Source organism: Podarcis muralis, chromosome 2 (assembly GCF_964188315.1).
Source record: "Podarcis muralis chromosome 2, rPodMur119.hap1.1, whole genome shotgun sequence".
Taxonomy (NCBI): Eukaryota; Metazoa; Chordata; class Lepidosauria; order Squamata; family Lacertidae; genus Podarcis; species Podarcis muralis.
The window spans coordinates 48,260,392-48,275,535 of record NC_135656.1 but is presented as its reverse complement, the minus strand read 5'-3'; the positions used below and the strand labels follow the sequence as shown (position 1 = coordinate 48,275,535).

The 15,144-nt window shown below is 39.8% G+C and overlaps 1 protein-coding gene across 2 annotated transcripts in view; it reads left to right on the top strand.

Annotated features, from left to right (window-relative positions):
- SLIT3 (slit guidance ligand 3) overlaps window positions 1–15,144 on the top strand; it is a 403,257-nt gene that overhangs the window by 358,244 nt on the left and 29,869 nt on the right. For both annotated transcript variants that reach the window (XM_028717493.2, XM_028717492.2), the window contains exons 29-30: window positions 1,871–1,964; window positions 8,960–9,097. In XM_028717493.2, coding sequence (XP_028573326.2) covers window positions 1,871–1,964; window positions 8,960–9,097 — 232 coding nt within the window. The remainder of the gene's footprint in view (window positions 1–1,870; window positions 1,965–8,959; window positions 9,098–15,144) is intronic.

The window sequence follows — 15,144 nt, the reverse complement described above, 5'->3', positions numbered from 1 at the left end:
CAAGATAATATGCACTATCCTGATTTAGAAAAGAAAACTCTCTGGTTTGGCATTCTCTGCAGAACTGAACAGGTGTCAGCTGGATTTATAACTGTTCCAGTACTACCTCAAACTGATTTCCCCTCTTTTGTAAGAAAATCCCAGGTTGATACACAATAGGCCTAGCACTTTGGAGTGTCTGCTGGGAACCAGCAGCAAGTTATGAAAGTGGTTGAGTTGTGCTGTAACTATACACAACCATATACTTTTTGAATACTCATTTGGTCATTCCCCTGAATCTGACTTGAGTTAACGCTGCTCCCCTCCCTTCAAGCAAGGTGAGTGCCATAAATTATTTATAGTTAGGGGAACCCCATGTGGTTCTGACTTTGTTCAATTCCTTTTGGCATCATTTACAACAGACACTTAGCACAGGTTTGTGAGTGTACAGTGCTTTAGCCATAAGCACTAGTAATATTGTAGGATGTTATTGTTTGGTTTTTCCCTCCAGTAATGAGTTTTGTCATTAAGCTGAATATTTGCATATTTACAGCTTCATTTTTGCCAGTGGAAGCTTTTGTTGTGGCTATTTAGAGACAGTTATGTGTTTGAAATGCATGTTGGGCTATCTACATATATAGGACTTATCTGTGCAATTTTACATTGTGGCTCAAACTGCTCAGTAGACTTCTGGAACAAATATGTTATAAGGGTTTAATAAACCAGATATTACATATACAAAAAGGGTTTTGCGTCCTCCATGGGCAATATCTCAAGTCTAAGTTACAGAAGTGTAACCAAATAGGGCTGGATTTGAACATTGTGGATCTGTTCATTATTAGAAGTTAAAAATACAAAACTAGACCTTAGACTGAACAGGTAATAACGAAAACCAGCTGAACTATTACTTGCCCTTGAGGCCATATTACCTAGAAGACAGCATATTCTTTGGGTTCAGGAGGTTCTCTGCTCTTTTAGTAGATGTTTATTAATCATATGAAGTCTTCAATCTGTTTAGCATTACAAAATAGACTATTTTTACCATTTTGAATAAACTTACAATATTCTTGCAGGAAAAATAAAACATTGGCTCTAAATGAAAGTTAGTGCTTTGTTCAAAACATTTTTGCAGCAATGTTAATAAATGAGTCACTAGTTCTCTTTGCTGCTGGATCCAGGGACCTTGTCATGTGGTCAAGTACCAGTTAAAGCTTAATGTTGTGCCAAAGCAAGGAACAGTGTATGTGATATTACTCTCTATCCTGTTGTAAAACCTGTTCACTGAAATGGATATAATTATTGGTGTAAGGTAGTGAGCTGCTCCAAATCCCGAGGGCAGCTGTGGCAACTTACTTTTGTGGCACCTTGGGCAAACAGGTTTATTGCGGCCTGATAACACTTCATCAGATGCCTCTTCATCTTGTCCAGAAAGGCTTAGGCCACAATAAAGGCTCATCCATGCTTACTGTTGCTCTGACTTCCATGCATGTCTGGACTTTCCAGGTTCATGTTTGACAGCTTATTGTTTTGCCCCAGCTTTCCCCCCACAAAAACCCACTCTTTACTGCTGCATTGGAGCAAACCCAATCCACCGAAACCCCAAATTGCTGTTTGCTCCAATTCAGCGATAAAGATTGGGTTTTCACAAGGAAAGCACAGAGGAACAGTAAGTGTGGATAAGCCCTTAATCTGTGCCTCAAGATTCAGCTTGTTCAACAGTTTGTGGGTTCACTTTTCTTTAGTCCGCACACCATCAGACCTTTGCATTAATCTGTTATTCTTCAATGGCCATTTGTCCCTAAACCTTTTTTTCCACAATAGTTCAAGAAAATCAACCAATGTCTCACATCAGAGTTGTTTTTAAAGCCCTCTTAATTTGTTTCTACCCCAGGGGAGCTATGTGATGAGGTGATCAACCACTGTGTCCCAGAGCTAAATCCTTGCAAACATGACTCCAAATGTATCTCTTTTGACAAAGAATACAGGTAAGCAAACACATATTGATAGTTTCAGAATGGGCCATTGTAAACTACATGGGGGAGCATGTATCATAATTAACAAAATTCCCTTGAGTGTTGTTTTCGAGAAATGCCTATGGAATTCCACATGTGAGGATGAAGTGGAAAGAGGAGTCTGCTCTTTGATCCTGCTTTTTCCAATCTGACACTTTAATTTGACACGGAATCCCCTTTACAGTCATTCTCATCTCACCACTCTTGGTGCTGCCAATGTTGCCTTTTATATCATTGTAGCCACCGAATCTCTCTGTCTCTGGACTTATTCACACTTAACTTTTGTCCACATTTTCCACGCCCAGTCAGCACTTTCAAGCTCTGTGTCAGAGCACTCTTGTTTGTTTTCTCCGGACAGAATGCATCTGAAGAACAGCATCAGGAAATGGAACTGTTCTCACCTGAAAGGTGTTTCTCAGAGGTGTTAAAGACATGGTGTGGTGGGTAATGCCTCCATCTTGTTTCAGAAGTCAGATAACACATATGTTTGTCCATTCCTTGTTTCCCTCCTCCTTTTGACCAGTCCATTTTATGACAAGCTATACAAACCTGAGGAGGAGTAGAAGAATTGGGAGTGCACACACATTCCTGCTCTGAGTCAAGACAAGAAATTGATCCAGAGGAGGAGGAGGAGGAGGAGAGCAAGTAACAGACAAAGATCTGTGTTTCCTGTCTTTGAGCATTAGAGGGCAGCATGCATAACCTACCATGCCATGTACTCACTGCTGTTGGAGAACCATGGTGGCTGGGGAAATAGCAAATTCAGTATTCTTAGTTTTGGAACAAGATGCATTGATAGGAGCATAGCAGGCATCGAATCAAAGGCAAACCGAAGGTAATCTAGATTGAAATATAGTTGGAGAGATGGAAATAAATTTCCAAAAATAAAGGCACAACTCTAAAGCGAGGTCCACAAAAACTAGCTTTGGAATTCCACAGTAGCACTTAACAGAGAATCTTGAACTATAACCCTCTTCAAAGCGAAGAAAGAATGGTAAGTTAAATATTACCGTTTCAATTATCCCTGCATAGCATGATGTCACCATTTATGGAGATAAAGGAAATCTGGTAATTTGTTTCTACTGTAATTAGTAGTTACTTGGGGGAGGGGAATACTTACTCAGCAGTAACAAAACAAATGCAGTAACACAAGGTGGGGGAAATCAGCACCTAGGGAAGTGAAAGCAATAATTTGAAGTATTTTGCTGCACTAACATATTTTGGATCACTTTTAGTATTTTGGCCTCCATGGCTGTGATTATTGAAAGGGGGCGCATATATATATATATATATATATATATATATATATATATATATATTTGCTTTCGTAGATTTTCACGGGTACAGGAATGCAGGTTTTGGTGTCCTCGGGTGTCTTCCCGTGTAAAAGTTGGGGTGTCTAGGCGACGTTTCGACGAGGTCTCACTCGTCATCTTCAGGCTGGTGTTTTCGGCTTCTTGTTACTGGAACAGAGCAGGATCTCAGTGTTTGAGTTCCTATAAATACTGTTGAAGGTGTGGTGTATAGCCTCCAATGTTTTGGGCAGAGAGGAGGTTCCCAGGCTAGTGTGCCTTTTCTTCTTTTGTTCCTTAATTACTTGAGGGATATCTTGAGTGATTTCTTGAGCGATATCCTGAATCCCACTTAGGTGGGTCATTAGGTGTGGATTAGTTTGAGAAAGGCTTGAGAAACTAATCCACACCTAATGACCCACCTAAGTGGGATTCAGGATATCGCTCAAGAAATCACTCAAGATATCCCTCAAGTAATTAAGGAACAAAAGAAGAAAAGGCACACTAGCCTGGGAACCTCCTCTCTGCCCAAAACATTGGAGGCTATACACCACACCTTCAACAGTATTTATAGGAACTCAAACACTGAGATCCTGCTCTGTTCCAGTAACAAGAAGCCGAAAACACCAGCCTGAAGATGACGAGTGAGACCTCGTCGAAACGTCGCCTAGACACCCCAACTTTTACACGGGAAGACACCCGAGGACACCAAAACCTGCATATATATATATATATATATATATATATATATATATATATATAATTGCCCCCTCTACATAATAATTGCAATTTGTTCATTTTTATTTTAAGAATTTCTATGTCATTCTCCGCAAAAATGTCCAGAGCGGTATATACAGTTAACTCACTGAATTCATCTCTCACAGAAATAAACCTGTTGTTCCAATTGCCCAGAATGTACGTATTAGAGTATTGTTATAAATAATCTTTATTATTCTGGAGCTTGGAATTACTACCTGACAGAATAAAGCACTGATTTAATACAGCTCTTCCAAGAAAAGTGGTGGTTCTATCATTACTGTGATAGCCAATACACATCATAAAAGTGATCCATAGCAGCTTTGAATAGGGACCTGCACATCGTTCATTATTACATCACTTTATATTAGGACAAGAGGGATCAATAAAGCAACAGGATTAAATGCTGCTATTTCCTCCCATAGCATCTTATGATGGATACCGTTTGCATGCCAGCGTGCCTGAAGCATTGCTGAGCTGTTTTACTATATATTTGCTACATTTTTGAGAAAGAATAGTCCCAGATCTCCAACTTGCTTTTTTTTTCTGTTCCAGAGATGATTAATTACAGAATTATTGTTCTGAACGGCAATAGAATTCTGAATTAGTGCCTTCAGACAATTGTTCCTGATTTCTAATGTTTTGTAGATGTTTATGTGATGTGAATGAGTGCAGGATCAGGTATATAGGCTGTGGATTGAGATTATAATGGAGAGCTGATGGTGTACAAACTTGTCAAAAGAGCATGAAATCGTTAGATTGTGAGGTAAGCCAAAAGAAAGAGAAAAGAGATACACTATTCATAGGAAAATGGTGAATAATGATAAGTGCTCTCAGACATGCTGAAAAGGCAGGTCCTTAGGGAGGATTTAGCAGAAGGTTTTAGTGTTCCACCAAATAGTTCTAGGTAGCACCTTCACAAAGGCTGCTGAGTTCAGAAAATGCAGAGGGAGAATTGCATGCTGTTGAAAACCTATGGGTTACCTGATTTTTTAACACATGTTCCCTAGGTATTTGTTTCATTTTTATTTATTCTTTCATTATTTAAAATTATAAGCCACATTTCCAGTTTAAAAATTCCAAGGTGACTTGCAATAACATTAAAATTAAAAAATTGAAATTACAGGAAATAAAACAGTAATAGAGGTGGTAGAAGATATGGTTTGGTTGACCTAAAATTCCTGTAATTTTCTCCTCTAGTCAGATGCCTCAGAAGTGTAGGGAATAAGGAAGATGCCAGCTCTCAAGGTCCAGGATTTGAAAGCTAAAACATTTCATTTATCCTTCGGTTATATTAAAAGCCGTTCCCAGTTGCTGTTCTTCTGCAGCTACTTGGTTGTAAAATAGATCCAACTGTGCCAATTTAGAATTTTTGGAATTAAATCAGAGCTTTTGGACCTGTTCTAATGTCACCTGGCTGCTGGCATTCTACCTAAGGGAGCGATTGATTTAGTCTTTGAGTGTCATGTTCCTTCTTCTCTCCCTCTATGCCTCTCCCCTGCCCCTCTCACCAGAGGCGGTTTTAGGATAGTGCGAAGGTTTGGCCACACCCGACACCAGGTTTGGCCACACCCGACAGGGGGTGCCACAACAATGCTGTAGAACAGAGTGTAAGAGGCAGGGGCACTGAATTTTGGCATCACACAGGGTGCCACTGAAATTTGAGAGCTCCAAGTCTGCCACTGGTCTCACTTTGGGTAAAGGGTAAAGGGACCCCTGACCATTAGGTCCAGTTGTGGCCGACTCTGGGGTTGCGGCACTCATCTCGCTTTACTGGCCGAGGGAGCCGGCGTACAGCTTCCGGGTCATGTGGCCAGCATGACTAAGCCGCTTCTGGCGAACCAGAGCAGCGCACGGAAACGCCGTTTACCTTCCTGCCGGAGCGGTACCTATTTATCTACTTGCACTTTGAAGTGCTTTTGAACTGCTAGGTTGGCAGGAGCAGGGACTGAGCAACGGGAGCTCACCCCGTCACGGGGATTCAAACTGCCAACCTTCTGATCGGCAAGCCCTAGGCTCTGTGCCACAGTGCCACCCACGTCCCACAAATAAGCTGTGATTAACTAAATGAGAGATCTTCCAGTAGCAACTTATCTGCAATGAGGGGAGTAGAAAAGCTAATATCTGAGCCAGCCTTATGCTTCCCTGTTGATCAAATCAAGCAAGTGCTTATGCTCTGTAATAATAGTTAATATTTTGTAATAGCAATTAATAACTTGTAACTGGAGTAGTGCGTTTCCTTGCACATTCAAAAAGGAGGAGACCAACTACTTTTGTTGCTGGTTACTTTAAAGACCATGTCTCTGGTTTAAGCGGTTACTTAAACATAGAAAAGGCATATTCAAAAAGAAGAACAGACTAGGCCATCAATTTGCATAAAATTAGCGCATACTGATTTTTATTATTTGTATGTATAGATGCAAATTTAGAAATAATTATGATAATCAGAAATATATTACATCTCACCATAGTAGGGTAAACTGTGACCTGTGTTATCTCTCAGGCTGCTGCTGTCCAGAGGCAACTTCAAGCCCTTGCTCTTCCTTCAAGTGGTTCTTTATCTTTAAACCAGACTTTGACCCAATGGTCCTTCAAATAGGGAACAGGACCACCCTACCTTGATTACAACCTATCCTGTGAAAGTGAGCACAATTCATACAGCTTCAAATGCCTACGGTGTCTGCATATAAAACAAGTCTGATTCTGAAATATGTAGGGTCTTAACTTGCTTTGGGCTACAGGAAAGGAAGTGTATAAAACTACCTTCGTGTATCAATATATAACATACAGATGCAAACTACAAATTTAGAAATTAGTAATCCAGATACATTGAAAGACTAGAAATCTGTTTCCCCTGGGTACTATTTAAACACCCATGAAAAATAAGATGAATCAGTTTCCATATCTATAGATTGTCTAGTCTCTGTCTCTTTTATGCCCTTACTTCCTGTGGCCACTAAATACAACCACATAGTAAGGTGACATGAAGTTATCCCACATATTTCCTCTTAATCTTAATACACCTTTCTTTCCAGCTTTCTGCACCAGTCTTTTTTGCAGTGCAGGAGGAAATCTAGAAGTAAAGAGGCTAGCATTAGAATTAAATAAGCTGTTGACATCCAGAGTTCAGAGGTATACGAAAGTACAATCTCCAAAATATGTAACATATGCTAAACTGGGGAAGTAATGGATGTTTCTCTTTTGTTCTGGTTTGAATGATATGCTTATTATTTTCCAGCTGTACAGCAACATCCAGCTGGGAGGTTTGAAATGTGGTTTATAGGCTGAAATACATTCAAGCCAGTCCAAAGCATAGTGTCTAAGATTTTGAGAGACTGCCTAGATTTCCAGAGAGATTTGCTCCCCCTGGCCTGAGACCTTGAATGCCAAGTTTCAGCCTAGAGCACATTTTTTATGGTTGAGTAATAAACCTCGGAAAATAGGGTATATAATGGAAATGCTGACACAACTTTAATACAAGCAACTTAACAACAGTAATAAATATATAATAGCTTATGTTTGTTGTTACTTTGGATCCTCCAATCTGCTTTCTAGAAATGAGTTGCCATCTGAAGGTGGTGGAATGGCATCAACTTGTTCTTTTATCTTCATATTAAGATCTGAGAAACAAATATTTATTGCTTCTTTTCATTATAATTACAGTTCAAATGCAGGCTTATTAAGTGATTGTCATTTCCATAAGATACAATGCTTCACTATACACTACCTTGAGGGAATTATGAAGTTTATCTAAATGTTTTCACGATTTGAGAGACCTGCTTTAAATGACCAAGAACTTGCTTTAAATGGTTATTACTATAAACAGTGATGTTAGTATGTATGGTTACTTATTAAAGAATACGGTTTAACTTCAGTTAGTTACAATGGCTTTAACAAAGAATGTTTACACTATTTTGTTACTGTCACGTTAAAATAGAAATTGGGGGATCTTTTTGGCTCCACAGGCCAGATCCTTATTAGGATCTACCTTAGAGAGCAAAATTTGACGGGCAGGTGGGAGTGCCCACCTGTCAGTCACCTGATGTCATAGTGATGCCTTGTGATTGGGTACTTTGAAGTCAGCTGACGGACAGTAGAGCCAAATCTAGCTTTCTGTAGGCATTGGGTGTGTCTGCAAGTTCCCCATGGGAAACTTGCTTGCACACCTGATCTGGCAGGTTTCAGATTTACCTTCCATCCGCTGATGGGTGGTAGAGTCAAAGACTTGTTTTCCATTGCCAATGCACATCTCTACCTGCCCCATACCTAACGTCACATATGATGTCAGGTGTCGAGCAAGTGGGTGTGGTTTGGTGAAATCAGCCATGCTGCTCAAGTTTGAACATCTAGGAGGCAATGTTTTGCCTGCAGGCAGAGATTCCCCATCATACTTTAAATTATATATATGCAATGCAATATAGGACTCCTGTCACTTTAATATGAATAGCACCGGCAGAAAGGATGCGGACCTTTCTGCCTCCTTCTCCTCTGCAGCCCCTGAAAAGCCTCCCCTGAGATATGGAGGACCCTCCTGGATATAGTGGGCTGTGATGCAATTCCCCGTCAACCTGCAGTGACACAGTCCACCCAGTTTCAGAAGGTTCCCTGACCTTCAGGAACACCTTTGGGGAGATTAAGGGCTGCCAGGTGTTGTTGTGACAGTCATCTTTCTGATATCCCCCTTCCATTGGCACTCCTCAGGATTCAAGTCAATATTTGTACTCACCCTGCCTCCTATTATGGGCTGCAAAAACAAATACTATACTAACACTCTTTATTTCTCATCAGATATATTGAGGTATGCTGTGGCCTTTATGCTTTGGTTTCTATAGCACTTTCACCTTCCCATCACAAACACTTTTGTTGATATAATTGAACACTGATTTATGCTTATGGATTCACTGATTGATCTTGTTACAGATGTGAATGCTTGCCTGGCTACAGTGGAAAACATTGTGAAATTGATGAAGATGACTGTGCGGGACACAAATGCCGCCATGGTGCATTGTGTGTAGATGCTGTCAATGGGTACACCTGCATTTGTCCTCAAGGATTCAGGTAAGCAAAGTGGCATGGGCTCCCTCCAGATAATACTCTGACATTGGAATGTACAGGCTCATGGAACTATTTTTAATGGTTCAGAAGCTAATTGCACAACATCTAGCAATCCACTTGTATGTCAAAGCCATTTTCGGCATGCACGCTGTTACTTCCAGTCATTGCCCCCTACATACCCAGTTGATCACTGTGTTCTGCAGGATAGAACTTCCTGCAGATACCATCCTATCAGGAGATTTGTTCTGCCTGATGTTGGAATGGGGTCTTTAGTGTGTCAGCACTTCCATTTGGAACGACCTTCCATTGCATATCAGCATAATAATAATTTATTCCCGTTTTCTGAGGCCTCGTAGGGCAGGCACGTTTTTTTATACATAAATACCCTGGTTAGTTTATTAAACCATGAACTTATCTTTGATTTCGTCTTCACTCTGTTGTACTTTTCTTCAAAAGAGTATCAAAGCAACTTAGAGTAATAAAATTCATAGACTTGTCGTTAACTAAGATTTACTCAGAGTAGACCCATTGAAATTAATGGACCTAAGTTAGTCATGACATTAATTTCAAAGGATCTGCTCTAAATGACTTGGCTGATACACCCCATGGAAATGCAGCTTTATCAATAATTCACCCTGCATCTTTACTTCAGGCAGCTTCTCTACCCTCCTATCCCAGCATCTTGCATGCCTGTCTGATTTGAACATTTGTTTGGTGCTTTGTTTTTTTGTAAAATCCCCCTCAATGTTAATTTTAAAAACTGTTCAAAGCAGTAGCAGGTTAAGGGCCTGCTAATCGTGCAATGTACAGCCCAGTTTAGCCATTCATTTTGAATGTACAAAGAGTCATGTGCAGAAGGCTTCTCCGCAACATTTTTATCCCCAACAGAGACCACTGTGTATTAAGCAGAAAGTTGTGAAGGAAGCACGTTCTGTTGCTCCACCATTAAACTACATTCACAAGAAATGTAAGGCAACAACACACCCAGAGGCTGATTGGGAATGTTCAAGTTACGCTTTATGTTACATAGAATTCCTACCATCATCACACTAAGTGTTCGGATTCTGATTGTCATAAAAGTGTTTTGCATTTGGTGTACAGGATTTCTGTAGCTCTGTCTTGACAGTTTCCAAGTTTAGTTCTGTCAGCTGTCAATAGGCCACTCTTCTGAAAATTTCACTGTATGTCAAAGATAAGGACACTTCACCAAATGAGTTCAGTAATCATTGCCTGGAGGGTTAGATATTGCTTCCTTCCAGTCAAATATTTTCTGTATTTGAGAACACATTCACAGCAAGAGAGCAGTCACACCTGGAAAAAAAGAGCTATGATAAAATAGAAATGCAGGAGCATTTGTGAACCTTTTTTCTGGTCATTGAACCTACAGCAATTTACTGTTTTCCCGATTTCATTGCTTCTTTCCTTTTGTTCTTACCATGTACTTCTGTTGCATTACTCTGCTTTTAGCATTCTGAAGAGCAGGTATTGATTCTTAAAGTGATGTAAGGCCATGCTTTCAAAAGCTCAGTGCTTACAAAAGATAAGATAAGGAAATGAATTTCTTTGTTCACCCTTCCTGTTCTATTCTCTCCTTAAATCTTTGACTTTATGCTGGTTGTACAGAAAAAGGCTAATGGATAGATTTGTCTAAGTTCCTAAATCGCCTATGTTCCTAAAAGTGTCCATTTGTTGGTGGCACATTATTTTAAAGTATGTTGCTCGAAACGTACCATGCTTAAAAGTAACATGCCACCAAAAAAAAGATGGTTTGGGGGACATTTTTTTTAGGAACCAATGTAGTGGGAGCACAGTGCCTGTGAAAGTCTAGAGACTTCAGCACGATAAATGTTTTGTATGTTTGTTTTCAGAATTTATATCCTGCCTTTCTGGTAAAGATTCAAAGCCACTTGCAATCAAAACCAGAATTTTCCAAAAATATAAATAAGTTAGTCAAATAGAAAGGAAGTGTGGCACTCTCTAAAAACATCAGGAACAAAAGCAGTAAAAAAACGTCATCATTTGACGTTCATATGGAATTTATATAGAACATAGATACATTATAATAAAACCATACTTTTAATAGCTTGAGTATTTTATGCTGTCTTAGGTGCTCATGATTTTGCCTTATATAAGAAGATTTGCAGTTGTCCATTTTCCATTTTTATCCCTTTCTGTCACTCCTAGTTCACCTGTGGTGTTCCTCACCTTGCCAAACAAAAAAGACAATGAAATGAGCATTGCAAAGATGTATTTATGAGAGGGTAAACCAGGCAACTGCCCAGGGCAGCAAATTGGAGGCGGAGTCACCTCCCACAAAAGCTCAGCCCAGGCCCTGGAGCCAATGGCCACCATGGTGGACTCATGGGCCAGCAGTGGGAAGGGAGAAGCAAATTTATCACACCAGCCAAGGACAGCGCCCCTGTTGTGAAAGGGGAGGTGACACAACTTCACAACAGTTTCTCCTAAGAGAAAGTGATATGGGAGGGTAGCACTCGTGTATAGTTTATTGTTGAAAGGCACGGCAGCAAATCTCTTCTGCAGACACTATAAATACAACACTGTATGTATACTTCCTCTTCAATGCTCCTTTGGCATGACTGTCAGAAGGCATTTGGAAGCTTTCACTTCCGCTTTCATTTTATGAAATTATTTTGTTTCAACAAATCATAAGATTAATCACAGTTTAGGGCACAGATGTAATGCTAAACTGTGGTTAACTGAAATCAGAAGTGAAATCTTTCCATCTCCTCATGGCCATACCGGAGGAGGAAAGAGGAACAGTGGAGGAGAATGCCAGCCCAAAGGGTTTGTTCTCATAATGACAAACCAGTTTATTGTTCTTTGGAGCTGTGTCTTACATTTAGAGCAATGGAGACTGAACTCTTCTGTAGTGAACTCTTTACACTTTAGGCATGGGAGTTTAAAATGAAGTTTAAAATTCTGGTAACAAAATACTTCTACTTATTATTCTTTACACGAACTTTGCCTTCTGTATTTTCCTGGCAGGCTGCTCTGCTGGGGATTTGGAATCCCTTTTTTATTATTTTAAAGACAGCAATGGCAAACACTGTGAGCACCACAAAGTTGAGTTCTCTGATGTGCGTGCATGTAAAATCAATTTCAATTCATTTACAAAAGAGAGCAGTGGTACATGCCTTGGGCATTAGCTGTGTAGTTATTTGAAAGTCTTAAGTGCCAATGAAAAAGAAGGATTGCTTATGGTGGCCTATGGAAATTAGGATGAATGTAATAAACTGCAGCCAACTTAGCTAAAACACTGAATGATCTTGTCGTGTATGTACCAGGCTACTTCCAGCTAGGCATTTTGTGTGAAATCACCATTCATGATTCACGCACACTGATGTCCTCATCTATTTGAAACAGACAGTTTCACTTTTTTTTGAGAAGGATGAGTAAGTATCAGTATTAAGAGATTCAATTTTGACATGGGCAGTGGCATATCAGGCAGGGGGATGTATCAAAGCTCAACACACATTTGCTATAACCTTTGTGGTGAGCACCATTTTATTGCCCTGTTAATTTTGTTTAAGCAAGTTTAAACAAACTAAACACTTTCCCATCTAAAGTGGGGTGGGGGTGGGGGTCTTTTTAATGTTTGTGAAATACTAGCTTAATGAAAGTGTAACTACAATGCAGTGGCAAGATGCCAGAGTCCTGCCCTTCCAGCAGCAGCTTTGTTGCCACTTATCAGAATAGGGGATGGTAGAGTAGTGGTGAAGTTGGAGCTGTGAGGATACACTGTTGGAATACACTTGGCATATTTGCTGATTTGTAGCTTTGTAGCACCCACTGGTGTGGACATAACATGGCATGAGGAGCATACAGGCATTCACAGCCCAGAATGATGATGTTGTTGGCATCCACCTGTCTTGAGAGACAATGGATTGCGCCTCCAGCGGTGAAGTCAAACTGATAGGTTAGCAGCACTGAAGTGACCTCCCTGGGGCACAAGCCTGGGCAAGTTTGACCTAGCTTCATGTGTTGGGGTGTGTTATTTATTTATTTTTGTTATTATCTTGTGTACTCTCTTTTTTTTTGCTTTAAACCACCCTGTGATCTTTGGATGAAGGGTGATATATAAACTTAATAAATCATCATCATCATCATTATACAGGAAGGTTTTGAGCAACCTTTTCTGCTCATTTTTTACATGCCACAAAAAATCATCCTGACCTCATTATACATGTTATTTGTAAACCTACATACGAAATATATCTATGAATTTATTAAGTCTGTTCCCCCAGGAAACACTGTTGGATGAGTATATTTTTGATTTTGCTAATTTCAACGTGGCCCACTCCCAAGTAAGTGTGTTTAGGACTGTGGCCTAAATTTTGATGAAGTAGCCCAAACAAAGTGCTGTTAAAAAAAAAAAAAGCTAACAGACTGCAGTTTGCTGAAGACTTAGTGGCATCATAACAACGTGAAGATGCTGTGAAACTGCAGTCTCACCACCCTTGTAGACGGGCTTTGAGGCTGTTGCAGCTGTTGCCAATGTCACAATTCTTTTTCAGGGCACTTTTGTGAACCTGACATCTGGTTCCAACTTGAATGAAGTGCCTGTGGTTGTAGACTTAGGTTGTACAGTTTGGTATGATCCCTGCTTACTTAAAGGATTTCTGCAGAAACTCCTTGCTGCAAAATGTCACAGCGGGAGAACTTCTGAAATAGCTATGTAACAAAGAAATAAAACAACATGCATTATACAAAGCTCAGCAGTTGTAATGTATGTTTCCCCACTATAGTGACATCTATCAGAAAAATAGGTGGACTGCTAAAGGGAAGGTTTAATAAGTCAGACTCTACTTACCAGGGGTTCATGAATTCTAAAGAGAGTTCATACAAAAGTTAAGGGAAAAAATAACACAGAGTCAATATCTGGGAGAAAGTGGCCATATTATTTATTTCAGAAGCGCTCACACTAATAAGCTATTTCATAGTTTTATAGAGTTGCAGTCAAGAAAGATTGGCGAAACCTGTGCTTGCTACTGATTCATATATACTAGAATGTGACTTAAGCAACAAGAAAGCAATATCTTTGCATGTAAGTTTTAAAAGCCCAGCTCCTCCTTCACATCACTTTAAGCTGAGGAGAGTCAACTGTCATTTTTCACAATAAGAAATTGCTAGATGAGAAGGTACATTAGACACAGTTCCATCTATCTTTCCTTCTCTGACTCAACTTTCAAAAAAACAAGAGACATGGGCCAGACAAGTTGTGAGGTTAAATGCAGTTTTTGGATTTAATGTGCGGTCCTCTGTCCCCCTGAAATGCATAACATTACCTGGAAGATAGATCACCAGGGTTGCATCATGCACAGAGGGGAAATGTAACCCTTTCCTCTCCTGCTTTGGTGCTGAGGAAAATCCTTCCTCTGAAGATGCTATTTGTATTGTGAGGAAATCCTCCATTGAAGCTATTGAGGGATTCCAGCCCTTCAAGCTAATGCTCTTTGAAAAAGCCTGCACATTCAGTGCAAAACATAGTGCACTGTCTCTGTTGCTACCATTGTCTGGATATTTTAGGATGTATTGTTCCATTCAATGTCTTTTTTTTTTAAAAAAAGAATTCTTAATTATTCATTTATATTAAGCAAAGCTGCAGCCCTATGCATGCTATCTGGGAGTCAGCTCCATTAAATAGTGTGGTCTTAGTTCTGAGAAACATGCATAGATTTGCCGTGGGCTTTTTGTTTTTTGCTCTCCTTTGCTTAGTTCAGAGAAGTTGTGGTATTATCTTCACACACATTTTCAGTTCTTAAACTGTGTGGGTTTTATTAATATCGTACATTTGCTTGTAGCTTCTTGCTTTTACTCTAAATCCATCAAAGGGGCTTTTCTGCAACAATGACAGAATAAACCTCTTAATTGGAAAGTCTATAGAATGTCTTTGGAAAGAGGGCATGCACCATAGTCTGCTTTACATTTTCTGTGTGCTATGGTGTGACATTCATGTTAATGATACGCTCATTATGTTATGCAAATAGTTTGGTTGGTTTTGGAAAGTTGTTATAAAGAAGAACTTTGGG